The sequence below is a fragment of the Octopus bimaculoides genome, chromosome 5 (genome assembly GCF_046866305.1).
Source record: "Octopus bimaculoides isolate indiv1 chromosome 5, ASM4686630v1, whole genome shotgun sequence".
NCBI classification, from domain to species: domain Eukaryota; kingdom Metazoa; phylum Mollusca; class Cephalopoda; order Octopoda; family Octopodidae; genus Octopus; species Octopus bimaculoides.
The window spans coordinates 30812223-30839302 of record NC_142932.1 but is presented as its reverse complement, the minus strand read 5'-3'; the positions used below and the strand labels follow the sequence as shown (position 1 = coordinate 30839302).

The following is a 27080-nucleotide window of genomic DNA, read 5'->3' as shown; positions in this document are numbered from 1 at the left end:
CTGGTACTTAATTTATCGACCCTCAAAGGATGAGAGGCAATTTGAACTCAGAACGTAAAGACACTGGGGGCGATGTAATCGACTTAACCCGTTTGACTGTCTTTCTTTGTCCCCTCTTCCTTCCTTCCTTCCTTCACAAAATCTATTTTGTATATGCAAGGGGAATAACTCTTGATGAATTTTCTTTCGAACTCTCATAAGTTAGCTCCCTTGTTTCTTTTTACATTTTCATATTTTCTTTCCTTTGTTTAACTTATTGGACTGCGACCATACTGGAGCGTCGCCCTGAGGAATTTTCGTCAAACGAATTGACACCAGTACTCATTTTTCTAAAGCCTGGTGCTTATTATATCGGTCATTTGTCAAAATGCTAAGTTACGGGAACGTGAACAGGCACTTTTGACCATTCTGAATCGTTAGACTATGAGCTACTTTTTGATTGACGAAAAAATCAAATTTGGTATTGCATTCAGACATTGAAATGCTTTGTTGTCAGATGTTATGAAGCTTATTATTAGGATCCCAAGCTTACCCCATGGATGTCAGACAGTCTTGTTTTACCGTGAGCAACATAGAACCTAAGCTATTTGAAGTCACTAGCCTTGAATTATATGCCCTCGTTGATGTAAATCGATAGTTAGCTTTCATCTTCACAAACGGCCATGCATTCATTTTTTTACTTTTCTATTTTTTTTTTTTTTTTTTTTAGGTGGTGGTGCATTGAGAAAAAGGACCGACCTTGGATACAACATTCTTAAATGAATGTTAAACAAGTCTTGCAAATAGCTATGAGAGCAAGATCATTTTCATAGATGTTGGATATGCTGATATTTTGATATCTTCTGCTTAATAGTATGAACCTTACCTTGGATGGGGTCAGTTACAAAATGAAAAGTAGCCAGGGTGTCTTCCTGAAAGATTCTTGCTGCTAGCCATAAGTTATAGGAACGTAAACAAACCAATACCGCTGTCAAACAGTGTGGGGACAATCGCAGAAACATGCACACACACAAACACATACACACCTGTAATATAATATAATATAATATAATATAATATATAACATGGTATATATCACATACACACATGTAGCAGACTTCCACATACTTTCTATCTGCCAGATTTACTCACTATTAATTATTAATTATATCACAGTGTACTAAACAGCTCATCTAAATTATTTGTAATGAGGTAAAGTACACCATTTACCATAAGCATACAATTTTTGCTTCACCGTGTGAAGTAAGCTATGTGTTTTCATCACGGCTATATAATCACTCTGTCCGAAGAAAAAACATAGGATCGATCTGATCCGTTTTTAGTCTTCTTTCCATAGAGGTATACGAAGCTTATAGGTATTTATGATATATGCAGGCTAGGATTCAACTAAACTGATCAGTCTAATTTGCATAACAGAGCATGCGCTTACAAACTGAATGAATTAATTCATACACAGTTCACTACGTTACCGATTGTTTTCACTTTTATAATATTATGATGTTCATCCTTGTGTACAAAAGAATATTTTCATTATAAATGCGACATATTTATTCTTGTAATTATTACAACAGCTTATTTCCAGAGGTTAATTTTAAATTCCATTTTGAATATTGATTTCAAAGAATCAAGTATTCTTGTAAGTCTTTTGCAAAGAAAAGAGATCATGTTCTTGGTTGATACTTCGACAGCTTTGTACATCAGTGGTTTCTGTGCCAGGTTGTTGTATAACAGCATTAGAACTCTTACACATCTTTGAAGTCATCATGTGTCTGTATACTTCTTGAACTTCTAACAGCAAGAAACACAATCATGCCCGAAGAAATTATAGGTCATATAATCCACGTAGCTTGATATTCGCATTTGCTATATTTACATATATGTTATCATATTACTTCTCTAAAAGTGATTTTTTAGCCTTTTATTGAGCTCTTTTTAATCGTTTTCTACAAAATGTTTTTTCATTATAATTACAAAGTAATTATTTATTTAAAAACATTATGGAAATGAGTTCCTGTAGTAATTATGGTTTCAAAATTTGGCACAAGGTTAGAAAGTTCAGGAAAGGGGTAACTCGATTGCATCAACCACAGTGTTCAAATGTACTTACTTTATCGACCTCGGGAAAAAAAATTAAAGGCAAAGACAACCTTGCCGGAATTTGAACACAGAACCTAATAAGCTGAAAAAAATGTCATAAAGCATTTTTGCCTGACACTCTATCGATTCTGCCAGCTCACCGATTTAGTTCTTTCAGTAGTTATAAAATTGGAATTAAAGCTCATTTCCCTATTGTTTTAAAATTCCATTTTTAATATTAATTTTGATGATTCGAGTGTTATTTTTGTTTTTGTTTTGTTTTCCTTGGTATTTCGAATGCTTCTGTTATATCACCGTTCTTCGTATCATGGTGCATATAAATAGCAGAGTCGCAGATGAAAACATCAAATGTCCATCTATTTTTTAAATATCAAAACAGCAAGAGAAAATGAGTTAAGAAAGCCCAACGTGTCAAACTTGTTTGTGTGTGCGCAGCGAAGTCTGCTACGAATTTTTATTGGGAATCTCAAATGACAAAGTTTTACTCAGGTACCATGACCAGTAACCCAAACTGAAGAGGAGAAAACAGAGAGGAAAACTAATACGGGATATAACATCCATTCGTTTCGCTTTGGAACGCATCTGTGCTTCGGTCCTTTCATCGCATTCGGCTTTGATATCTCCGTTCTCGACGCTTTCAGCCTGTGGTATAGAAAATCAAAAGACATGCTGTATTAAAGCTAATAATTTACACGTCACATATACACACACCCAGTACACACACACACACACACACACGCACACACACACACACACACACACACATGCACACAACAGTACACATAAGTACACATAAGTACACACACACACACGCACACACACACACACACACACACACATGCACACAACAGTACACATAAGTACACATAAGTACACACACACACACAACAGTACACATAAGTACACACACGCACATATACATATGTACGCATACGCATGTACATGTGCGTGTGAGTGTGTGTATGTGTGACTGTGTGTATGTGTGTATGTGTGTATGTGTGCCTCTGTGTGTGTGTCTCTGTGTGTGTGCCTCTGTGTACCTCTGTGTGCGAGTGTGTGTATGTGTGAGTGTGTGTGTGTTTGCGTGTGCGCGCGTGTGTGTGTGCCTTTGTGAGTGAGTGTCTGTGTGTGTTAGCGCGCGTGCGTGTGTGTGTGTATTTGTGCCTGTGTGTACAAGTAAATGATAACAGCCTAACTCAGCTTCACACGACACAAAGTTTCGTGAGTGCGTAGAACACGCCCGTCTCATCAGTTGTTAAGAGGTAGAGTGGCCTCTGAATAACGAATGAGATGAACCGTTCTATGCCCCCGCGAAACTTTAAGCTATGCACAGCTGAATCAAACTATCTCTGAATACATGTATTTCTAACCAAATGAAACGTTTGATTCTTTAGATGTTGCAAAATTCCACGTAGTTTTGTATTGAATGTGAAGTTTTATCATTATTATTATTATTATTATTATTATTATTATTATTAGTATTATTATTATTATCATTGAGTAAGAGAGCAGTGCATGCCATCAAAGTGACACGGGTAAAATATACGAAGCCCATTATACCCATCATGACTACCCGTCTGATAAGGGTACACCAGGCACATGCATCACAACCATATGTGCGTGACATGGTGATCTCATATCAAGATAAACAGCGCATGACCTTGCAGGTGGAGCCCAGTTAGAATTTTCTTCAGGTCGAGTAGCCTATTCCGCTCAAAAGGTCCCTGAATAACGGTTGTTTAAAGATGTTGAACAAAACACCCATGTTTCCAAAGGTTAATTATTCAAACCCCAAAGAATTCCTTTCAACACATGGCTATGATGCTCCCACACTACTTCTGCTCGTGATCAGAGATGTACATATCGTCAGCCACCAAGGGACATGCTCAACTGGTTATGGTCAAACAACTGACAAGCAACTGACAAGCAAATATTATTATTATTATTATTATTTTATTATTATTACTATTATTATTATTATTATTACTATTATTATTATTATTATTATTATTATGCGCCCTTTTCAAGCCTAGCCAGGCTCATGGGCCCGGTTTCCCGGTTTCTATGGCGTAGAGGAGTGTGTGCGTGTGTGTGGAGTAATAGAAGGAGAGAGAGAGAAAAGAAAAAGAGCGAGAAACAGAGAACGAGAGAGAGGCAGAAAGTGAGAAGGAGAGTGAGAGAGAGAGAGAGAAAAGAGAGGGTAAGGTGTGTGTGTGTGTGAAGTAATGGGAGAGAGAGAAGGGAAAGAGAGAGAGAGAAGGGAGAGAGAGAAACAGAGAGAAAAAGAGAGAAATGGAGAGAGAGACATAGAGAGAGACAGACATAGAGACAGACAGACAGACAGACAGACAGACAGACAGACAGACAGACAGACAGACAGAGTGAGAGCAAGAGAGAAAGGACTTACTTGGTTAACGTTGAATGTTTGTTTTAGGCTTCTGTTGTTCTGAATAACTTTGATGGAAAAGCGCTTGGTTTCGTGTCTGGAATACGTACTGACCACAGCGTATTCTAAGAGGGCGGCAAACACGAAAACCAAGCACGTGACAGTCCACACATCGATGGCTTTGACATAAGAGACGGGAGGCAGCGAGATAGCAGTTGACTGTCTTTGCGTTATCATGATTAATACGGTGGTGCTGCCCAGTGCGATTCTGGCAGGAACTGCGTTGATGGGGAGCCAGAACGATACCCATGATATGAACACTATCATCGTACTCGGAATGAATACTTGTAAAAGAAAGAACTCAACACGTCTCTGCAGGTAAATGAAGGCCACAATACAGGTGAACTCATTCTCTGTAAAAACCAAAAAAAAAAAACCAAAAAAAACAATAAAGAAGTATTGTCTCCCTTGTTTGGGTTTACTGTTTCATATGGTCCAAAGATGTTTACATGTAAAAGAGACAGAGGAAGACAAGGCTCTTAATGTTACCATAAATGACCGTGCCGATCAGCTGGATGAAGTTGTCTAACTCAATGGTTGCAAAGTCGAATGAAAGATGCAACAGATTTGACAACTCCAATTGACCTGGTTACCTAGCCATCGGGTTCACTTGGCATATTTGTGAAGAAGCGAGTGTTTCTTGGAATGCAAAAGAACACGTTAAATAACACTACGCACAGACGTATTTTATATATATATATATATATATATATATATATATATATATATATATATGTAGACTTTTTCAATTCCCGAGCGTTATACTAATACATCTGTTTGTTTTCTATACCATCTGTAGTATGAATTTAAGCATATGTGTGTGAGTTTGTCTCTGTGCATGTCGATCGCGAGGGATAACCATAACGACTAAGAGGCCGTATTAATCGTTAAACTGTGTTAATCTTTAAACCTTGGCTCAAAAGCTAGCAACAGAATGAACCTTGCTAAATCCATCAAGAGTCTGGTCGTCGAAGTAATGTTCGACTCGACCAAATAAAAAGTCACTTGTGTTTGAAATTCAGTTTTGTCGATGTCTTGGATGTGATTAACAAAGAAATTAGAACAAACGAGATCGATTACCTTCATGTTTAGTGGAACAGTTCTCAGGCTGTATATCATCAATCACAAACTGAGCCATCTCAAGTTTACCATATATCGCTACCGGATTATTGTCCTGCCACATGAATACTACGTTATCAGGAGTGTAAACAACTGCAAAAGAAACATTAACGAAAAGTAGTATGAATTTATACATGTGTGTGTCAGTTTGTCTCTATGCATGTTTGATAAGTATGTATGAATATATACTTTTATATATTTGCATATTTAATATGCAATATGAATATATTATGCATATATTAATATATATACCAAATTGGTGAAATTGTCATTAAACTATATAGGTAGGAATACTTTTATTTATTATTATTATTGTGTCCGTTCGGCTCTATGTCCGTTCAGCATTGTGTCCGTTCGGCTTTATGTCCGTTCAACATTGTGTCCGTTCGGCTTTATGTCCGTTCGGCTTTATGTCCGTTCGGCATTGTGTCCGTTCGGCTTCATGTCTGTTCGGCATTGTGTCTGTTCGGCTCTATGTCCGTTCAACATTGTGTCCGTTCGATTTTATGTCCGTTCAGCTTCTTGGCTTCCGCTTGTTCTCCTTCGGCAAAAGTGCATTCGGCATCCTGTCCGCGTACGATATGAAACAGCACCAATTCAGAGCGGTGAATTTGGCGGAACTGACAGAGGGCCGGATAAGATGCCTTGCGGTGTCTGTTCCGGCTCTTTGGCTTCTGACAGGAACGCTTTTGATGACACAGTGTTCGATAATGTCCACAACACCAGCGCTCCTTCTAAATTTATATTTGAACACACACAGATATGTATACACTCATGCACTTACACACACACACACACACACACACACACACACACACACACACACACACACACACACACACACACACACACACATACACACACACACATATATATATATATACATACATATACATGTATATATAAGTCTATGTTTGTGTGTGTGCGAGTGTATGCGTTTGTATTAATATATGTGTGCGTGTGTATATATATATATATATATATATATATATATATATATATATATATATATATATATATATATATATATATATATATATATATATATAAGTTTATGTATATATTAATATTATCTCAATTTTAAAAAACCTTTGAAAATGTAAATATGTTAATAGTTACCAGAGGAAGCAAAAATTACACAAAAAACCAGGATATCACAGCCGTTTTATAGGTAGAGATCCCAAGTTGAAGTGATACATTTTGAGAAGATATGAATAATAACAATAAATGGAGCAAAACGCATACAAATAAAAGTTCCTTTAATTCCTACACATGTTTCAAAATATATGTGAGCTCTCCTTCAAAGAAGTAAGAGCTGCTGGAATTCCACATATGTTCATCTTCAGGGAATCAACATATAACGGTCACTTGGCCATGTAACATCTCAGCTCGTAAGTTACCTCATCATTTCGCATTTGTCTTGCTTTTATATGTTGATTCCCTGAAGATGAATATATGTGGAATTCCAGCAGCTCTTACTTCTTTGAAGGAGAACTCACATATATTTTGAAACATGTGTAGGAATTAAAGGAACTTTTATTTATATGTGTTTTGCTCCATTTATTGTTATTATTCATATATATACATATATGAGGTTTTAGTGAAGGGAAGATACTTACAGCTTTTAATAACGATTGAGCAGACTTGAGTGTCTAGAGGGAAGTTCTGCAGATGCATGGGACAGGCTCCGGTAATGGTTAACCTGTGGAATAAAGAAACAAAGCTCTGTCATTTTATTATTTGCCGGGCATCCAATGATTCCAAGGTAGCCTGACTCAGGTGGTTACATGCTATTTCACTCATATTTGGGACTCTAACAGGTTCTACTATTCCGGGTCAAAGTAGACATGGGAACAATAGTGACTAAGATGTAGTCTCGCGCTCCTCAAAACCCTAACCCTAAAACTCCCAAATCAAGGCCCCGTTATTGCATGCAGTCTAAAGTCATATCAAGGACATATCCTATTCTAATATCACGTGATTACGTGACCGACGAGACTACCAGATGGTATTACACATCGCTGGTCACAATCCGCTTTCGCATTGTCTAACCGATCAAATGACGCCACCCTGCTGGTGAGGTGAGCAGGCCACCAACCCCGCTCCGCCGCCCTTGATCGAAGGGGGACTGGAGCAATATGAAATTAAGTGTTTTGCTCAAGAACACAACGCGCCGCCCAGTCGGGGAATACATCACAACCATATGTGTGCAACATGGTGATCTCATATCAACATAAATAGTGCATGACCTTGCAGGTGGGACCCAGTTGGAATTTTCTTCAGGTCGAGTAGCCCATCCTTCTTAAAAGGTCTCTGAACAAGAGTTGTTTAAGGATGTTGAACGGAACATTTATGTTTCCAGAGGTGAATGATCTAAACCCCAAAGAATTCCTCTCAGCACGTGGCTATGATGCTCCCCGACTACTTCTGCTCGTGATTAGTTCTCTTCCGCAAAATGGCAGCCCTTTTGGAAAATTTTGAAACCATTATTATTATTATTATTATTATTATTATTATTATTATTATTATTATTATTATTATTATCATTATTATTATTATTATCATTATTATTATTATTATTATTATTATTATTATTATTATTATTATTATTATTATTATTATTATTACTATCATTTCTTTTTTATTCTGCAAAACGACGGCTTATAGAGGTTCAAACTCGACATCAATGAACCGCAATTAATCGTACCAGTCTCGGCCATGGCTTTTACTTACCAGCGAATGTTGTGTAAGCTGCTCCTCACCTTGATTATGCTATCACAAAAATCTTGTTAAATTATACAGGTGTAATGTTACAGGAAGGTGTGGCGCTCGATCGCCTCGTATTAATATCGATTGCCGTCAAGTTTACGTTTTTTCGTGTTTAACAAGTTACACTTTCACCAAAACAGGAAATACTCTCTTTCTCTCTCTCTCTCTCTCTCTCTCTCTCTCTCTCTCTCTCTCTCTCTCTCTCCCTTTCTCTCTCTCTCTCTCTTTCTCTCTCTCTCTCTCTCTCTCTCTCTCTCTCCCTCTCTTGCTCTCTCTCCGTCGAGGTAACAGGTTTAGTGTATGGTTCTTGCTGCGTGTCACAAATAGGACGGAAAGTGACGATCCGATCCTTTTCTATTCTGGCTACTAAGATAAACTCACACACACACACACACACACACACACACACACACACACACACACACACACACACAAGGCTTGTGTCTGAATAACACATGTACTGAAACCACTCACACATACACACGCGCTAATATGTACACATAGACAAGCATAGCTACGTCAGCTCATATAGATACCTGCAGATGTAATCCCATGCTCAAACATACGAACATACATGCGTACAGACAGACAGACACACACACACATGCATACACACATATTTGTAGATATGCACAAATACACAGATTCATACCGACACACACACACACACACGCACGTACAGGGTGTCCCAAAAGTTACTGATGGGTTTCAATTTTTAATAACTTCATCAACTTTAAAAATTAATGAATGAAAAAAAAATATAATGTTTTGAATGGCACGACAATGCTCTATAATAACTGTTGTAATTCAGTCATCCATTTAATCATATGGCTGTGTGGTAAGTAGCTTGCTTACCAACCACATGGTTCCGGGTTCAGTCCCACTGCGTGGCAACTTGGGCAAGTGTCTTCCACCATAGCCTTGGGCCGACCAAAGCCTTGTGAGTGGATTTGGTAGACGGAAACTGAAAGAAGCCCGTCATATATATGTATAGTATATATATATATATATATATATATATATATATATATATATATATATATATATATATATATATATATGTATATGTATGTATGTATGTGTGTGTATGTGTTTGTCCCCCAACATCGCTTGACAACCGATGGTGGTGTGTTTACGTCCCCGTAACTTAGCGGTTCGGCAAAAGAGACCGATAGAATAAGTACTAGGCTTACAAACAATAAGTCCTGGGGTCGATTTGCTCGACTAAAGGCGGTGCTCCAGCATGGCCGCAGTCAAATGACTGAAACAAATAAAAGAGTAATAAAAGAGTATTGGTCATTATCAATGGTTGGTTTTACATTTTGTCCCTTATTGATATAATAAAGACCGGTCAAATACTGAGGTTAATATTATTGACCGTTCCCTCCTATTCAAAAAAAAAAAAATTAAATAGAGTTTTAGCCTTCTGTCGATGCAAGGTATTATCATTTTCGTAATCTTTCCTCCCAGAGCGTCACGCCATTGGAATTACCACCTTTTGGAAGTTTTTAAATTTTATCTCCAGAAAACAATGGCTTATAGACGTTCCAACACCATATCAATCAGTCGAATTAATCTTACCAACTGTATTGATATTGCCAAAAGTACCTCACAGACATCGGAAAATAAGAGGACATCATGGTTTTGAAGCGAAATTCTTAACCATTTGGTCAAGACTGGATTCTTAGACAAACAGACATGCACGCAGGCAATCAATAACTAGAGGTGATTTCTGTATTTCAAGAAAAATATCGAAATTCACAAACCTGACTCGGTACTTTATTGTACCATTCTTGTAAAGATGGATCATCTTGTTCGGCATCGTAACCAGGTGAAACGAAGCATGTTTTTCATTTGCAAAATATAAATCAGGTACCCAAAGCTTCTCAATGAATTTGGTGTTCAGTTCGAGGAACTGGTCTTCGAGATAGCTGGAATAGTCTAAACGGGGATCATTCCATATCTGGGTGAGGATAAAAGTCATTGTGTAATCCTGTCAGAATAGAAGAAATGAAAATCTGACTATAAGGCTTATTTTGTGAAAGCATGAGTTAAGCTAGTTTAATACACACACACACACACTAATATTTATCTATCTATCCCCACCTCTCTCTCTCTCTCTCTCTCTGTATATATATATACATACATACATACACACACACACACACATATATGCATATCTAAATGTATATATATATATATTTGTCTATATATAAAAAAGAATAAGATAAAGAGACCAAAGGCATAAGTAGAATTATATTTTATGTATAATGTCTTACAGCTGTTTCAGGGAAAATTCAATGTATCCCTTCATCGGAGACGGTAATAGTAGAAGAATGGATTATTACATCTATGAGAGGAGATTTGTAGTAATAAATAAGAGCGATGCGTAGAAGAAAGAACAAAGAAGAAAAAGTACTTGGAGTATAGTTCCATTCCAACAGTAAACATCCATGTTATATGTATATATGTATATATGTGATATATATGCATATATGTAGTTTAATAAATGACAGAGGAAGAGGGAACTTCATTAGCTTACAGTTGTTTCTGCTTTAAGACGCAATGCACTCTCACCTCAGTCCTTGTGCATCACCTTATAGTTTCCTTTGAAGCTGCGAAGAGTTAGAACAAGAATATTGAACAATCAGAGCCTTTTGTGAACACCGTCTACCGAAAATTTCAGGTCTGTAATGGCTGTTAGTGGAGGCACATGACCTAGTTGTTAGAGCAGCGGACTGCTGGTTGAGGAATCGCGGGTTCGAATCTCAGACTAGGTGATGTGTGCGTTAATGAGGAAAACATCAAAGTTCCACGCGTCTCTGGTAGAAGGTAATGGCGAACTTCTGCTGACTCTTTCGCTACAACTTTCTCTCACTCTTTCCTCCTGCATCTAGCACCTCACCAGTGACGGACCGGTGTCCCGTCCAGGTGGGGAACCTATACGCCAATGAAACCGGAAAAACCGGCCGTTATGACCCAGGCATAGCTCGAGAAGGAACAAACACACAATGGCTGCTAACTGCAGATTTCAGGCCAAACAATCTTAAGTGAAATGAATGTTGGGAGTGTTTACTTACCATTGCTGACTCAGATATCGAATCAATACTATAGATATAAAGATGAACTCTGACCTCGGTTGGAATCTCTGCAAGAGAACAAATGCAACATGTTACATCATTCGTGGAATGTATAGGTAAAGGTGGTGGGGAGCGACGGTAAGTCCAGTTAATCAATTAGCCAATCAGTATCTGCTGAAACCCCCTTCGGTCATGACTGACCATAGGATTGCACCTGGAAAGTTACCCTCCCAGGCACAAGTCCGTGCAAAGTTGTTTATGGAAGGCCACCAGTCGCCCATGCATACCGGCTTCCCTATCCAAGGGAAAGGCAAAGGGGCCGATACAGCTTGGCACCAGTGATGTCGCAACTCATTTCTACAGCTGAGTGAACTGGAGCAAGGTGAAATAAAGTGTCTTGCTCAAGAACACAACACGCAGTCCGGTCCGGGATTCGAACTCACAACCTCACAATCGTAAGCTCGACGCTCTAACCACTGAGCCATGCGCCTTCAATATCTATTGATCTGAGCCATGCGCCAATCAGTATCTGTTGATCTTGTTACAAGGCGATGATCTTGCAGAGTAGTTACCTCGCGGGGAAAATGCTTAGAAGCATTTCGTCCGTCTTTACGTTCTAAGTTCTAATTCCGTTGAGGTCGACTTTACCTTTCATCCTTTCGGGGTCGATAAATTAAGTACTAGTGGAACACTGGGATCAGTGTAATTGACTTACTCTCTCCTCCTAAATTGCTGGCCTTGTATCAAATTTGAAACCGATATCAATTGACATTATGAGTGTAACCATAGCTGTGCGGTAAAGAAATTCTTTGATTCGATTCGATTGCCTGTGACTTTAAACGAATGCGTTCTTCCATAGACTAGGGTTGGTACAATCCGAACCGAACTTTACGGAAACCAATCTGGTGTACTGTGTGGGTTTTTTGGAATTTAAATCTAACCTCTCATACGGTTTAACACCAGCACCCGGCTTTTGCGAACCGTTAATGGCGTTCACAATGAATGTTGCCATCATCGGGCTAATTCTCTTCCGGTCTGAGGTCAGCAGATATCGTGATGTGTTGCCTTTTACTACAATACTTTTAAGTGTGATATGTGATGGCGTCTTTCTCCTTCCCACCTTAGTCTCAGAAAACCTGCATAATGTCATAGGTGCTGCTCCTCCTCTTTTCATTAAGCCATATATATATACATATATATATATATATATATATATATATATATATATATATATATATATATATATATATATATATATATATATATATATATATATATAATCATAGCACAGGAACAAAAACAACAGATAATCTCACAGGTCACAATAAGCTCATCTTAATACGATAATCTAAGCCAGTGATGCACAGCACTTTTCAAGAGGTTGGTCGCAAAACTCATGAGAAAAACTTCATGGGTCACTATGTATGAGTTTACGTTTAATTGCATTATGCAACTCGGTGGGACGTAAGTATCTTAATTTAGAAATTAATAGCGCTTTGCATAATAAGATACATGTAAATTTACTTTTCATTATTTAGAATTTAGATTACAAGGACATCATAGAAGTACCAATTAAAACACAGAAAAACTGTTTTATTTACTTTTTGTTTGTTCATTGCGGCGTCAAAATTTATGTCGCATGAAAGAATTAAGTCTGAAAGTGACTAACGACGATCGCCGTCGAATAGAGTGGAGGCACATGGCCTAGTGGTTAGAGCAGCGGACTGGCGGTTGAGGAATCGCCGCGGGTTCGAATCTCAGATCGGGCGATGTGTGTTCTTATGAGCGAAACACCTAAACTCCACGCGTCTCCTGCAGAAGCTAATGGCGTACTTCTGTTGACTCGTTCGCCACAACTTTCTCTCACTCTTTCCTCCTGCATCTAGCAGCTCACCTGCGACGGACCGGTGTCCCGTCCAGGTGGGGAACCTATACGCCAATGAAACCGAGAAACCAGCCCTTATGGGCCAGGCGTGGCTCGAGAAGGAACAAACAACAGCAGAGATGTGTGTGAGGTGTATGTGTGAGCGCGCAAGATTGTGTGTTCAAGAAAGGACACAAAACCTATATAAGAACTGACTAGTGACTAAATTTTAAACAATTGCAGTGGAACTATGCCAGTGACCAGACTTCAGTTGTACGATAAAAATTTTAACTCCTCATAAAATAAAATAAAATTGCAGAAGAATTCGTTACTGTGCAGTTTAGCTTAAGAGTAAAGCACTTGACGCGTTATCACAAGGATGTGAGCTCGAGTCTCATGGCTGGCCGGTAACGTACTTTTCTGCAATGTATGGATAATTTATCCTGATCACGCTATTTATTAGCGGCTTTGATCATATAGGGCAAAAGAGTTTTGGCAGCTAGTCTTGTACTGTTACAAAGCTTTGTGTATCCAAAATTTGTATCGACATAAACGGTTTTCCTACTTTCAGCTGTAGACTGTAGAGATAGATAGCAATGGGCTGAAGAATTGAGAAACCGTTAGGTACTTGATAATATCATCAATATCTATTACAGTCTGAACCGATTTGTACCTTCTGGTTTGAGTTAAGACTAGCTGAATGATGGTGGGATGAACATCCTGTCCAATGTCATTTTGGTAGGATAAGATAGCAGGTTCAGAAAGCCACAAAAGGTTTCAATAATTTTGTGAGAGTCTCAGATAAACTTTCAATAATATTTCTAGAAAAAAGTTTATAATTAATCTACAATATTTTTTTTTACATTTCCACACTCAGTGACAAAAGACAGATGACTGCCCGCCATAGAATTAAAACGTTAGCAAACATACATATCAAGGAAAAGTTTCGAGGTATTGGAATGATTTTGGAGCATGAAAATTGTTTAGAATTAAATATGTTATAATTCCTCGTTTAAAAATAATACTTTCAAAGATATAGGCGCTGTATAGGTGTAGGTATGGCTGTGTGGTAAGTAGCTTGCTTACGAACCACGTAAGCAAGTTCCGGGTTCAGTTCCACTGCATGGCACCTTAGGCAAGTGTCTTCTACTATAGCCTCGGGCCGACCAAAGCCTTGTGAGTGGATTTGGTAAACGAAAACTGAAAGAAGCCCGTCGTATATATGTATATATATATGTATATGTGTGTGCATGTGTTTGGGTGTCTGTGTTTGTCCCCTCAACATCGCTTGACAACCGATGCTGGTGTGTTTACGTCCCCGTAACTTAGCGGTTCGGCAAAAGTGACCGATAGAATAAGTACTAGGCTTACAATGAATAAGTCCTGGGGGTCGATTTGCTCGACTAAAAGCGGTGCTTCAGCATGGCCACAGTCAAATGACTGAAACAAGTAAAAGAGTAAAAGAGTAAAGAGTTAGCACGGTTTCAAACGCCACAGTTGATTGATAATAATTTATTCAATCATAATTTCACGGTTAAGTTTGGTTTTTACTTCTTAAATATTCGAAATTTGGCAGATTCATTGACAAATGGTGACGTAGTTTGAAGTAAAACATCGACACCACTAATACGCACACGAGCGCGCAAGCACAGATACACATACGCATACATATATAATTGCGTAGTATATCCTTGGTTATGGCTTATAACCGGCCAAGAAGTCATCATTAGTTTCGCGTCTACTTTTGCACTTGGCAATATAGATGACTCATCAGTCTCTTTGACGATGGAGGTAAATATACAGTATTGGTCAGTTTGGGAGTGAAAAAAAAAAAAGATTTTAGATTTACTTGCCCACAACCGAAGACACAAAAGAGATTAATTAGGCGGATGGATAGCGCAAGCACTCTTGACCTCTGTAGTTCTTTCCAGAATAAAGAAATCGAAGTGGTTGAAGTTAAGCTTTAAAGGTTGGACTGGATGTTGAACGTGGTCAGAGGGAGAGAGGGAGAGGAAGAAGAGGGAGAGAGAGAGAGAGAGAGAGAGAGAGAGAGAGAGAGAGAGAGAGAGAGAGAGAGAATAAATTGCAAACAACTACAGTTGTTGGTATGATATACTGAGCTAAGAGTTTAGTCTGTAATCTGATTGAGGTTATCGATCGCTTTGTTGGCTTAGAGAGAACAGAAGGTCTTCGCTTATAGCGACGACTGTGTGTACGTCGTGGTGAGACTGAAGGAGAGGAGAAGGAGAGATTGAGAAGAGCTCTGGTGTGTGTTTGTGTGTGTGAACTTGTTTGTACGCATGCGCGTATTTATGCGCGGTGGTTGTAGAATTGGCCGTAAAATAGATTTTAGATTTATTTGCCCACAACCGAAGACACAAAAGCAATTTTGTCTGCCCACAACCAGGACTTTGTCTCTATTCATCATGCAATCGAAGTGCAATAACACCAAACGGTCGATTCTTTGGCCCAAATGGCTAGTGGACTTATCAAACCGGTTTTGAAGCTCTCCTGTACAAATTTATGGATTGAATAACCAGCTGTGTTACTTACAGAGTTGTCTAAGTTCAGGAAGGGTGGGCACTAGGATCTTACAATGTTGGCAGAGATCTACTTGAAAATATACCTAACGATTTCTTAACAACTTGGGAGACAAGAAAAATGCAGCTCATGTGATACACAGAGAATTCTTTGTTTTTTCTTTACAGTCGCAGGAGTGGCTGTGTGGTAAGTAGCTTGCTTACCAACCACATGGTTCCGGGTTCAGTCCCACTGCGTGGTACCTTGGGCAAGTGTCTTCTACTATAGCCTCGGGCCGACCAAAGCCTTGTGAGTGGATTTGGTAGACGGAAACTGAAAGAAGCCCGTCGTATATATGTATATATATATATATGTATGTGTGTGTGTGTGTGTCTGTGTTTGTCCCCCCACCATCGCTTGACAACCGATGCTGGTGTGTTTACGTCCCCGTAACTTAGCGGTTCGGCAAAAAGAGACCGATAGAATAAGTACTAGGCTTACAAAGAATAAGTTCTGGGGTCGATTTGAACGACTAAAGGCGGTGCTCCAGCATGGCCGCAGTCAACTGACTGAAACTAGTAAAAGAGTAAAAGAGTAAAGAGTCATCTCAAAGGCGTTGTATGTATGATGGGGTTAAATACCTTCCAGTTGGTGATGGCCATGGTGATGATGATAGAGTAAAAACAACTTTTAACGCAGCTGTTCCGTTTAAACTATCTCTTACATACTGCCACAGACAGTCTGATAGTGAATGGGACCGAGATACTGAATAACAAACATGCTGGTTCAGACGTTAAAGTAAAACCGAAGAATTAAACCGGTCATACATATAGAGAGATTCTCTCAGCCGCCAGTTTCTTCTAGATGAGGCTCTTAAATAATGAAAGACGATGAGACAGCATTGAGATAAGTGATGCTCTATGAGAGTAAATAAGCATGTTAAAACTGGAATATTCACACTGCAAATAGTTTGTCATTTCTCGAACCTGTTGGCTTGAGCGCCATCTTCACCTTCACTCCGCTAATATTGACTTCAACTTTCATCTCTTCAGAAGCAATAAAATAAACAGCACGACAATGATTTGATCAACAGTATTCCTTTCTTTCGAAAAAGTTGCTGATCTTGTCTTTAACCTTGGACAATCAATACTGAAAAGCAAGCAGCAGTTTCATCTTGACATAGGAGTCAGCAAATATCGGACCCCAAGAGAAAGCAGCATTCGCGAAAGAGAGAAACAAAAGAGGAATAGATCGGGTGAAAGACAGAAGTGATGGAAGGGGAGGGAATGAGTTTGAATTTTCTAATGTGATTGATTTTTGCAGCCTCTCATTAATTCTGTAGATGTCGCTTTGCTGTTTTTTTCTTCTGCGGGCCATGTCTGTCTGTATGTCTGTCTGTCGGTGTGTCTTTGTAGCAAACAGCAAAACTGATTGCTCAGTTTATTGTATGTACTTAACTGTCTTTACCTATCCATAAGGAGTGAACCAACTTCAAAGACGAACTAACCTCAAACACACACACACACACACACACACACACACACACACACACACACACACACATAGGCACGCACAAACATACACACACACATACACACACAAGCACACTTACACAACACATGATCAATGGTTTCCGCACAACCAATTCCAACATCCCCCCCCCCACTCCCAATAGATCATGGTTTACTTAAAGTGTAAGGCAAGCTTGTTTGCTATGGTTGCAATCTTGAATTTTACAGACATATTATATACACTAAAAAGGGCAAAGAAAATATTTGATGGTGGTGATGATGATGATAATGATGATGATGAAGAAGAGGTGGAGAAGGTGGAGGAGGAGGAGGGGCTGGACCATCATCATCGACGTCGTCATCATCGTCATCATCATCATCGTCGTCGTCTTAATTATCATCATCGTCATTATCATCATCATCATCAACATAATCGGAAGAGGCTTCTTCAATAGCAAAATGTCCAGAAATTGGCGATATTTACATATTGATAGTAACAGCGGTAGCAGTGATGGAGATGCTGCTGGTGACGGTGGCGGTAGTGGAGGTGGTGGTAATACGTCTGTATGCACGTGTGTGTGTGTGTGTGTGTGTGTGTGTGTGTGTGTGTGTGTGCGCGCGCGCGTGCGCGCGTGCATGTGTGAGCACGCGAGCACGTGAATTCCCATTGTTCACAGTGCAAATAACAATTTATTATTGGTCGCCTGACATCAGCACGAACCAGCTAACAGTTCGTTCGCGGAAATTATGTAAAGCAAAAAATAAAAAATAAAATAAAACCTCGGCTTTTCTTTCGATTTAAAGATCCGTGTACTTTTAGCTTACGAAGTATAACATATCGAAACACCAGTGTCCTAAAAGCCCTTGTACCAATCAATCGAATGTGTTATGCACACGCAGTTGTTGTAAAGAGAGGTTGATCGCTTGTAACGTACACAAAAGTGATTAGCATATTTGCGTTCGAATTTGACAGAAAGTATTAAGAATAATTATGTAACACATCATCATGAACGCCGCTGTTCAGAGTGCAAATTATGATTTTTTTACACCTACAAGTATATCTATCTATCTATCTATCTATCTATATATCTACATTTATATATATATATATATATATATATATATATATATATATATATATATATATATATATATATATATATATATATATATATATATATATATATATATATATATATATATATGTATATATATATATATATATATATATAAAATACAAAAATGGGACAAGAACGCAAGACATCCAGACAGTTAGGTGATATAAAAAAAGGGGATAACAAAACATCCAGACAGACGATACAAAGAAAGCAAGGACGGGTCATTCGAAGTTTTCTATCCTCAGTTGAGTTCCAGATTATCTTTGTAATTTCGGCTGGTTATATTCGAGATTGCTCCAATCTGGCCAGCCCCAAGGAAAAAACTAATCTAAGAGCATTAGATTCCTTGGAAGAAAGCAGCGATATATATATATATATATATATATATATCTCGACTGTATTTTTGCTGGTCGTTCGTACTCTCCCGGCGACGTTAACAAAAGGCGTTTATATTATTAATGCCGTGGTTACTGAGATTGCTACCAACGTATACCAACCAAGTGACTAACGTCGATATGTTTTATGTTGACAGTGTTATTATTCAGTTTATTGATCATGTTGAGTGCATTACCATTTCTCAAAGACGTTTCCAATTTCAAATTCTTTATCACAAGGCATTTTATCTGATCCTCTAACGTCACTAGTAATCAGTCTGTCTTCATTATTGACTGTCATTTGGGATTATCATAAACTAAACAAACTGACATCCGTTGATAAATTTGGATGTTAATATTTTGACAATGGGCACAAGATAATGCTTGTAATTAGTCTTGTACCATCCAACCCATGCCTGGTACCCGAACGTCTTTGATTCCAAATTGGTGATGTATTTTCAACTGTGTTGTAAATATAATGGAATCTGTTGAATCAATATTAAAGAGAAGAAAACTTACCAAGATCAAAATGTGGCGATATTCGATTATCATATAATCTTTCATCTGTCAGATTCTGTATCACCAGCGACCTGGAAAGAGAAAATAAAAGGTTGTAGTAATACCTTAAAAGCTGTTTGGCTGAAATAAATTAAAGGAATTATCATTTCTGATTGCGGCATATTTTCTCCGTCCATAAAGTGACGAAGAGTACTCAATACGCGTAAGACGGATGATGTTACGTGGCAGTGAGACACTGACCTTGGACAGGGAAGTTTTGTAGAGTCTGGAGAGAAATAAACCAGGTGTGATCCGTTGGTCTGTGAATCGTTTGCATGGATGAAACGCAGAAGCCTTATGTAATTAATTAGCAAAAGTAGCAAATAACATTCATATCTTAAGCGTGTCTTTCTTTGTAGATTGCTTTCTTTGTAGTTTGCGAAGAGCAGTTAGTGTTTGCTTTTTGCTTGTTTGCTTTTTCAGTGGCCGACGGTTCCAGCAAGCGAGTTACATAACCTTCTTATTTAGCTGAAACTGCCACAGTATGATGTAGATGCAGAGAAGGCCTTCTTGAATAACTACCTCAAACTCTGAAACCCTTACTATTTGATGCCGAGAATTTAAAGCGGCTTTTTGTGTGACGTTAATATACAATCCATGTTTCACTAACGGAGACCAACGTGTAGGTGGGAACAGAATTGTGCTGTACACTTTCAGTTTTGTTCCTATAAGTTGATACTTTTCCTATTCCAGACATTTTTGTACCGTCTACCAAAAGCCTTGCTGGTCTCTTCGATTCCTAACTCTTACATCGCCATTAATGATATTTTTGTGGCAGTGTACTGCTAAGATAGGTAAGCTTTTTCACTCTACAGAGCCTCTTCATGTTGTTTCTGGTGTTTAGACAAAAGCAAAATTTCCCCGAGGCCGGCTGTTCTTGCATTTACAATGGCGACACTAAAGTTTATGCATTGCATGTAAGCATTTAAATTAACATTAAATATGCTGTCATCAGCAGACAAATTGTCTCTGATAATGACTGTGTTTAACATCGTTTTAACCTGAATCCACCTGTGGTTTAACACTCTGCCTTCAATACGGTAACCAAGAGTGGGCATGCCATCTCCATGTATATCTTGGACTGTATGGATCAATATCTTCCACTTTTTTAATACGGTAGGATTGATATTTGGATGATAACCTGTGATAATTATCATAACATTGTCTCTATGAAGCAAGGAAGCTTTTTCTAGGAGATCGAGTGACCACAAAGAGGCTACCTCGTTGCTTGTTATACGTAACGTAAACAAGGGATTACCTATTTGGACTTACGATTAAGTTCAGTCAAGCGTTCAGACGATTACATTCGCCAGTAGGTACTGAGAAGAAATGGCAGATTGTGGTTAGCTTGTTTAAAGAAAGACCTCTCCAGCCAAATCAACATCATGATCGATGGCAATTGAGGTCAGACACCACGTGACTACCTAAAAGTGCGCCGACATCAATTTAAACTATTCAGCCGTTATCAATCCTTTATCTTCCCAATCCGACAATATGTGTAATCCACCATAAGCCTGATTTAAAGAAAATGTTAGAATCGAATTACATACATTACATATCCGGTAGGCCGTACATACGACAAACAAAATATTTATAAGTATATACATACATGCATATATATATATATATATATATATACATATTCTTTTACTTGTATCAGTCATTTGACTGCGGCCATGCTGGAGCGTCACCCTAAGGAGTTTTAGTCGAACAAATCGAGCCCACGACTTATTCTTTGCAAACCTAGTACTTATTCTACCGGTTTCCTTTCTTGAACTGTTAGGTTACGGGGCCACTAACACACCAACATCGGTTGTTAAGCGATGGCGGGGTAACAAACACAGACACAAACGCACAAATATATATACATACACGCACACACACACACACACACACACACACACACACACACACACACATATGTATAAATACGACGGGCTTCTTTCAGTTTCCGCCTACCAAATCCACTTACAAAGGTGCCACGCAGTGGAAATGAACCCGGAAGTATGTGGTTGGGATGTAAGCTTCTTACTACACAGCTACACTTGTGCCTATATATATATACATGTGTGTGTGTGTGTGTGTGTGTGTGTGTGTGTGTGTGTGTGTGTGTGTGTGTGTGTGTGTGTATGTATGTATGTATTATGTATGTATGCATGTATGTATGTATATACATATTAGCTCGCGCACAAACATACATTCATATATACATACATACATACATACATACATACATACATACGAATTCAATCTATTAATGGCGCTGTGGGGATTTGTAAGACATTCCAAATATTCTCCATATGAGATTCTTAAGTGAGAAGATGAACACACTTGGGTTATGGTTCCAGATTAACCCTAACCCATCGACAATTCAACCAACATACCAACTCAACCACACGTTTACAAACACCGGGAACTGTCTTAATTCAAAAAGTCTTGTCACTTTGTTAGCGACCGGCTCGAACTCTCCCAGGAACTTAAAAAGCTCCAAGGAAAAACAGACATACGTCCATGCATATTTGTTTTCACGTAAAAACTTAAATTTAGATATGTTTCAGCCAGAAATTAGCCCAGGCCATATCCTACTTAACAGCCCACCTGATCAAATCGCTTACGTCATTTTGGAGTAAAGCTATTCATATAAAACAATTTAACATTAGTATACTACATATGTGAAGTCACGTGGCTTAGTGGTTAGACTGTTGCACATACGATCACCTGATCGTGGGTTCGTTTCCCCGATTGGGAGGTGTGTTGTGTTCTTGAGCAAAACACTTCATTTCACGTTGCTCCAGTCCCCACTTTCGATCAAGGGGTGGGAATGTTGTCCTGTCCGCCTATCCAGCAGGGTGGCGTCATTTGAAGGCTAAAACAGTGCAAAAGCGCATTGTGATCAGCGATGTGTAACAACATTTGATAGCCTGATCGGACATGTTATCACGTGATAGTACATATCTTATTGCAGTATTGTATTTTAATACCATACACATTGCTAGGGATAGTTTAATTGTGACTTCGAAGCTTCGGTTTATAAGCCGTCGTCAGACTGCCTGGTGGCGGTGAACGACAACGACAATGACGAGAGAAAACTTTGTATCCAAAAAGTAAGAGATAGGGAGAGCCCATCTCTAGGAAGTTCTCATGTGAGAGACGATTTAAGGATCTTCACTGAAGAACTTTAATGGAATCATAACTGAATTCCCTAAAGTTCTCAGGGCCTGGAACCAATATGTAACGTGATAAAGTGAGCATCTGTGATATATGGTTATTTGGCTATCATAATTTGGCCATGGAGAAGAAGACTCAAACTAAAAAAATTAGGTTATTTTAGTAACCCTTCCAATCACCTTCGAGATTATTGGAATATTTAGAGTAAGGGCAATTGAGCACTAGTCAAAACGATATATAATGATTGTCCTTAGAAATGAGTGAGGGTTCCATGTAATGGGGCAGTACCTTGTGTAATACATCCGAGAAACAGGTGTACAGCAACTAAACATGCTATGGACCTGTATCTTCCGGCTTTTAGCTACGAACATTTTACAAGCAATTGTTAACCAGTCTGGCACATGGAGTTGAGCGTTTATTGTTCTTTTGAACTGGTCGACACGGTCTACCTTGTAGAATTTGAGCTTTCTAAATCAATAACCGATTATCGGGTCTCTGCCAGGGACAGGAGTGGGGCTCCGTTCGGTAGATTTGCAACAACCAGCAAAAGAGTTTCACTAGTGATATTTATTCTGGGCGAAACGTTTGTGGGTATTCACTCCGTTGCTAATTAAACCACAATACACCAGGGTTGTGTTTCTTGCTTACATCCAGCACCCTTCCTACGAATATGTCTTAATTATTCTAATGAGAAGCTTTTGCGACCTTTTGTAGCATGACTTTCATACTGTGACATACTACTTGATGGTAGTGTATCAAACTTGCTGTTGATAGTACTACATTCTGGTCGTTTCTTTCGACAGCGAAGTTTGTTTTTCACTTAGGTTTACAGTTCGTGTTTGTGGAGGCGCAATGGCCCAGTGGTTAGGGCAGCGGACTCGCGGTCATAGGATCACGGTTTCGATTTCCAGACCGGGTGTTGTGAGTGTTTATTGAGCGAAAACACCTAAAGCTCCACGAGGCTCCGGCAGGGGTTGGTGGCGAACTCTGCTGTACTCTTTCACCACAACTTTTTCTCACTCTTACTTCTTGTTTCTGTTGTGCCTGTAATTCAAAGGGTCAGCCTTGTCACACTATGTGTCATGCTGAATATCCCCGCGAACTGCGTTAAGGGTACACGTGTCTGTGGAGTGCTCAGCCACTTGCACGTTAATTTCACAAGCAGGCTGTTCCGTTGATCGGATCAACTGGAACCTTCGACGTCGTAAGCGACGGAGTGCCAGCCAAGCTAACAGATCATGTTTAAGAACCATTTGGTTACTTATTAGTGACACCTATCGGCAGTTTCTGCAGACCATAATCTATCAAAAAGTCACAGCTGGTCATTCACACATCTGGTCACTTTGCACTCAATGATAGCACCCAACTGTCCAATCTGAGTCCGTCGATATTTTGAGGGTGAGGGTGAGCGAGAGGTGACTCATTTTGGTTGTTCTCACGATACGACCGATCACTGATACTCACATCTGTTGACGAATGGTAACTGCAATACAATACAAGTATTAGATTCAATGTTCAAAATTTCGAAATTATAATTTGCACAAAGTGTTCTTAAGCAGCTTGACTGATCAGGATGACGGCAAGTCGGTAGATTTTCTATCGATTCGTGTCCTAATCGTCCTTTCATGCAGTTGGTTGGTGAGTCAAATGAGTCCAACAAAATCCATTTTGTTGTACTCAGAGATTTAAAAAAGCATATTGACACCTAGAGCTAGAATATTCAGTTTTATATTCTAAACGACCTAACTAAGTTCCTATGAACAAGTAACCGCAACATTTATCTGTCTGTCTGTCTGTCTGTCTGTCTATCCATCAATCTATCTATCTATAGATATAGATATAATATACATATATATACATATATTTACACAAACATATTATATACATATCCATATATATATATATATGCTTTTATGTAAACCGAGAGGCAATTTAAATCTACTACCTAAATACAGGAATGATCACTATAACAAGACTCCAAGCAGTTTCACTCAACCGAGTTTCACTCAACTGAGTTTCACTTAACCGAGTTTCACTTACAGAGCAATGGTCAACATGAGGCACTTTCCCGACATATCGTGTAGAGATGAGACTTTCCCCAGACGTCGTGTAGAGAACACACTTTTCCCAAGATGCCGTGTAAATAAAACACTTTGCAAAGATGCCGTGTAGAGGAGAGATTTTCTCGAGATACTGTGATAAGAAGACACTTTCCTGAATAGCCGTGTGAAGAGGACAATCCCTAAAAAGACGTTCCTAAGATACTGTGTAGCTAACATATTTTATCAAGGTAGGCCCCGAAACGGCGCGCTTTCTCTCCTGATGACCCCATACACTTGCTGGCTTCCGGTATGTGGAGTTCTCGACTGGTAGCACTAGCATGTGCGAGTTGTTTGCAAGACATGTAGAGAAGACACTTTCCTAAGATGCCATGTAAAGAGGACATTTTCTCAAGATGTGTTAGGAAGACACTTTCCCAAAATGCCATGTAAAACCACAACTGACTGTAATATTGGGTGTTCAAAAGGGACAAACTAGCAGAATCGTTAGTAGGTCGGGCAAAATTCTTAGCGGTATTTCGTCCGTCTTTAGGATCTGAGTTCAAATTCCGCCGGGTTCGACTTTGCCTTTTGACCTGCCATGGTCGATAAAATGAGTACCAGTTGAACACTGGGGCCGATCTAACTGACTTACCCCTCCCCTAAACCTGCTGGCCTTGTGCCAAAATTTCAAACCAATATTAGGTATCCAGAGGGCGGCGAACTGGCTGAATCCTTACCACGTCGGACAAAATACTTAGCGGCATTTCATTCTGAGTTCAAATTCTGTCGCGGCCGACTTTGCTTTCCGTCCTTTCGGGATCGATAAAACAAGTACCAGTCGAACAATGGGGCCGATGTAATCGACTTACCCCTCCCCACAAAATTCCTGGCCTTGTGCTAAAATGTGAAACCAATATTAGATGTCCAGTTCTGAAACATAGTAAGACGTGCAATCTTTGAGAAGGTAACCAAATGTCTTATCCATTTATCTATTTCACCTGTACACACGTGTATGCACATGTACCTGCGTAAGAATCTCTCTCTTTCTAAAGTACACACAGTTTACTAGATTATCTCACTTGGGTAATTAAGTTTGTACGGCATCATTGAGATAAAGTTTAATCAATTGAGATAAGTAAATAAGATTAACAATGAAGAGACAGGCGCAGTATGTCAGCTACACCATAGTTGATGCGGTGCGTTGCAACCATCGCTACTACCACCATCAACACCACCACATCTTTACCACCACCACCACTGCCGCCACCGCCATCACCTCCACTTCCACCACCGCCACCACGTTCGCCATGACCTATAACAACAGCAACAACAATAATGAAACAAGTAGAAAACAACACTCCAAGTGTAGGAAAAACTGTTGACTATATCGATAAGGTAATGTTGTTTATTTGCCTCAAGGACAGCGGATTAGTGTGGGGCGGGAGTTTACACGGGGACATATTTGATAAAAGAGGAGTAAAAGGGAAGGAAATGAAACGTCCGGATAAAGGGAGTGGTGGGAGCAAGTACGTGATGGGTGGGGACAAACCGGGATCGGAATCCCACCCTTCAGTTTCTTTACTTTCAAGGGCAAGTGTCCTTCCTTGTCCGGTTGTGTTGTCCGGTCTAAGGATGGTACGTGCTGGGTGGTACATGACGACCCATTCGCCCGGGCCGTCGTTTACGCCACCTTCAGTAAATTTACCGGAGAAGAGCAGCCGACAGTAACACCAGCGATAACTGTAAGACCAAGAGAAACAGCAGTAGCAGCAGCAGTGACGACAACAACGACGACGACGACGGTGGTTGCGGTGGCGGCGGAGCCGGCAATGACAAAAAGACTACGACTATAAGAGCAGTTACAGCATCAACAACAACAGCAAAAACTATGACCATAGAGATAAGTTAGCAACAACAATAGCAACAAGAAACGCAGGAGGATTAACGCCTAATCTCTTTAGCTGTGATATATCAATAGTAGAGATGTTTCTTTTGTTGTCAGTGTTAATGCTAAACTGCGGCCAATGAGAAAATATATTATATGTGATTTATATTCCGACAACACCAGCTAAAGATCTGATTCGCTCCTAACTATATTCTAGTCTAGTTTTAAAACGAATTTATAATCTCGGGTTTTACGTATTCGCGCAGCCTGCTAGAAATAGCAGTGAAATCTCTCTATATATATATCTCTCTCTCGCTCGCTCTCTCGCTCTCGTATCATATTTTAGTCTTAAAGGTAAGAAAATAAAAACAGTGTAAAATGACATCAGCAGAAGAACCGTAAACTCAGAGTCTCTACCGAAAGAATCGTCACTCCGATTTACAGACAATGATTTCAAATTTTGGTACAAGACCAGGAGATTCGCGGAAGGGATAAATCAGTTACATCAACCCATGTGTTCAACTGCTAC

The 27080-nt window shown here is 39.2% G+C and overlaps 1 protein-coding gene across 1 annotated transcript in view; it reads right to left on the bottom strand.

Annotated features, from left to right (window-relative positions):
• Nucleotides 1-2513: 2513 nt before the first annotated feature.
• The window catches only part of LOC106877673 (glycine receptor subunit alpha-2), a 39716-nt gene continuing 15149 nt past the window's right edge, over nt 2514-27080 (bottom strand). The window contains exons 2-8 of the mRNA XM_089352149.1: nt 19418-19488; nt 11512-11579; nt 10198-10424; nt 7282-7364; nt 5624-5755; nt 4505-4896; nt 2514-2739 (exon numbers count right to left, since the gene is read on the bottom strand). Of these exons, the coding sequence (XP_089208275.1) occupies nt 2542-2739; nt 4505-4896; nt 5624-5755; nt 7282-7364; nt 10198-10424; nt 11512-11579; nt 19418-19488 (1171 nt within the window). The 3' untranslated portion in view covers nt 2514-2541. The remainder of the gene's footprint in view (nt 2740-4504; nt 4897-5623; nt 5756-7281; nt 7365-10197; nt 10425-11511; nt 11580-19417; nt 19489-27080) is intronic.